This window comes from Merops nubicus, unplaced genomic scaffold (assembly GCF_000691845.1).
Source record: "Merops nubicus isolate BGI_N331 unplaced genomic scaffold, ASM69184v1 scaffold38535, whole genome shotgun sequence".
Taxonomy (NCBI): Eukaryota; Metazoa; Chordata; class Aves; order Coraciiformes; family Meropidae; genus Merops; species Merops nubicus.
This window is the reverse complement of record NW_008611112.1, coordinates 104,148-106,857: the sequence shown is the minus strand read 5'-3', so window position 1 is coordinate 106,857 and position 2,710 is coordinate 104,148. Positions and strand designations below refer to the sequence as shown.

At 37.6% G+C, this 2,710-nt stretch overlaps 1 protein-coding gene across 1 annotated transcript in view; it reads left to right on the top strand.

Moving 5' to 3' along the window:
- Positions 1 to 644: 644 nt before the first annotated feature.
- The window catches only part of LOC103773738 (voltage-dependent L-type calcium channel subunit alpha-1D-like), a gene marked incomplete at both ends in the record, with an annotated part of 102,503 nt that continues 100,437 nt past the window's right edge, over positions 645 to 2,710 (top strand). Inside the window, one exon of the mRNA XM_008941116.1 lies at positions 645 to 963. Within this exon, the coding sequence (XP_008939364.1) occupies positions 645 to 963 (319 nt within the window). The remainder of the gene's footprint in view (positions 964 to 2,710) is intronic.

Here is a 2,710-nt window from a genome sequence, read left to right as displayed (position 1 = left end):
TTTGTAAATCCTTGTGAAAAGGCAAAATGAAAGCCCCGTCCCTTTTCAGTGGTTTCACGGTCGTCATTTCTAGTGTGAAAAATACTAGTGCTTTGTGAACGTGTTTATCAGCAGACAGTAGTGGATTTTTCACCTGTACCCATGCAGTTTTCTTTGAGATTGCAGAATAAGGCAAGATTTAACTTGCTTACAGGACACTCTCCCCCCGGCCCCTCCCCCAGTGTTGGTTATTCCTAATTAAACAATACATAAGAATTTTAAACAACTTTTTTTTTTTTTTTTTTTAACCAAAATAAAGTGAGAAAATAGTAAATGCTAAGGTACTACAGCAGAGTTGATCTTAAGGAGTAACTATGTTTTAACAGACAAACATGGTGACAGCAAAAAAAATGCAATAAGTGAAAGAATCAATGTGAAGTGTTTGTGTCTTGATGCTAGCATTGAACTTGAAGTTATAACACTGATTCCTGAGTGTTTTTTTGCTACAGTTCAGTCACATCTATGTGTGCACTTGTGCTCTATAGTATATGTAATGGAAGCATCACACTGCCAAGAGGTCTTAAAATAACTTTTTTGTCAAAAATATTGCAACATGTTTTAGCATAAAAAATTATAACCAAGTACTTTTTTCTTTTGTCCCACAGAGGTGAACTATGCAAGTAGCACCAGAATTCCTCTCCCTGGTGACGGACCAGCTATTCAGTCAAACAGTTCAGCACCATCCAAGCAAACTGTTCTGTCTTGGCAAGCTGCAATTGATGCTGCTAGACAAGCAAAGGCTGCCCAAAATATGAGTTCCACCACAGCCCAGCCTGTAGGATCTCTGTCCCAAAGAAAACGCCAGCAATATGCCAAGAGCAAAAAACAGGGTAACACATCTAATAGTCGGCCACCCCGTGCCCTTTTCTGTTTATCTCTCAACAACCCAATACGAAGAGCCTGCATTAGTCTAGTAGAATGGAAGTATCCTTTGATGCAGTTTCCTTTTTCACAATCTGTTCTTTGTGTTTTCTGGATGTACCAAGAAGATTGTTTTAGAGCATCTTTTATAGCATCACAGGTAACATATGAGTTTGCATTTATGGGTAACTGTTGTTAATGTTGATGGTAGACAGTTTTGCTTGAATTGCTGTTAAAGATAGCCTCTTAATTTGTGTCATAATGACACGGAATATCATTTTACTGAAGTAAGTCGCTCAAAGTCAGAGAAGAGCTCATAACTATTCCTTTTTCTTTTAGGAGGTGGGGAAAATTTTTGTAACTTTTTAATTACAAGCTTACACTGTATTCCAGCAAATCTCAGTATTGCAGTTGTTGCCCTGGCAAATGAGGTTGGATGGATGGGGGTGCATCTAGCACTGTTAACTGGGAGATGACCTAAGCTGTCAAACCTTTATCTTCCATGTTGCAATTTGCTGCGTTGCCATTAGGGCAAATGAGGTAGATGTAGAAATCTTGTTTTTAAATGGGTATTTTTCCATTTACTAAAAGTAGGGAAGATTTTTAGTTAAGTCAAGGACTCACTCCAAGTAGACACAAGCATTTGAAATGTATTATTCCTCCGAACTTTTACAATATATGTCTACCACCAAAGGTGTTTGGAAGCATGTACTTCCATAGATGTGAGATCAAATATCCTGTCCTGCAGTCACAATGACTCGTATGCTGGGAAGGAGTGCTTCAACTTAAGTTCTGTGGTTGGGATGTGGAGCTATGTGGATTTCTTTGGCAGATCTGGTAGAATGTTGATTTGCTATATTATCTAATTCTCAAAAAAGGGTTTGAAATAGGAATGGCAATGTCGCTGTAATGGGAAGCAGCTGTTCAAGAGTAGGTTACTGAAGTAAAACTTAGCTTGTTCCTTTAAACAGAGCAGCCAACCTGGCAATAGAACTGTTACTCATTTATAGGGCTTGGGTTTTTCCAATTCTTTGAGCATAATTCAATTGCAAATATTCTGCTTTCATTTAAACTGGTAGAAGTCCAACTAATTTCAGTAAATTGGTCTCTCCTTAGCTAAGGTCAGTTAAATGAAATTACTATGGATCTAGAATGGAATAACTCAAGGTAGAATTTGTCCCAGTAGTGCTACATTGTAAAACAAGGTTGTCATTTTTTTGCTGGTATCATTTGTTCATTTCAGTCTGAGAATGTAGTTTTTTGTACACAAGGTAGCAGCTGTTGATGTTGACAGGTTTTGTGAACATAAGCTCAGCCCTTGAGATGACAAACTTTGTAGGGCAACAAACTAAATGTAACAGATCTTAAAGGGCACCTGGGCTTTGTAGGACTTTTTTTTTCAGGAAAAGCTTTTTAAACTGACAAAAATATGCTTTCCAGTATATTCAGCACTTTTCTACCAGTCTTTTATGGGCTTTTATGGACGTGTATCAGGAAGCTGTTTATTGAATTGAGGAAAGGATATAAAAAATCATAGCTAAAGTTCAGAACAGTCCTTTCCCAAACTTCTGTGAGTAGGTTCATCTGGGTATGTCCATGTTTGTAGTTACAAAGGAATAATGAAATACTTTGGGGGAAAGGCAAATTCATGATAAGCTGAAGGTTGAACTTCACAAGCATTAATTTTAAGAAGCATTTTTCTTTCTGGAAGACAAAAGGTGTCTCCAGGTTTCAAGTGCTGTCATCCAGATATTGTACAGAAAGTGGAGCTGCAATTCATGATAGTGTCAGTGTGAAAGCTATAGCCTTT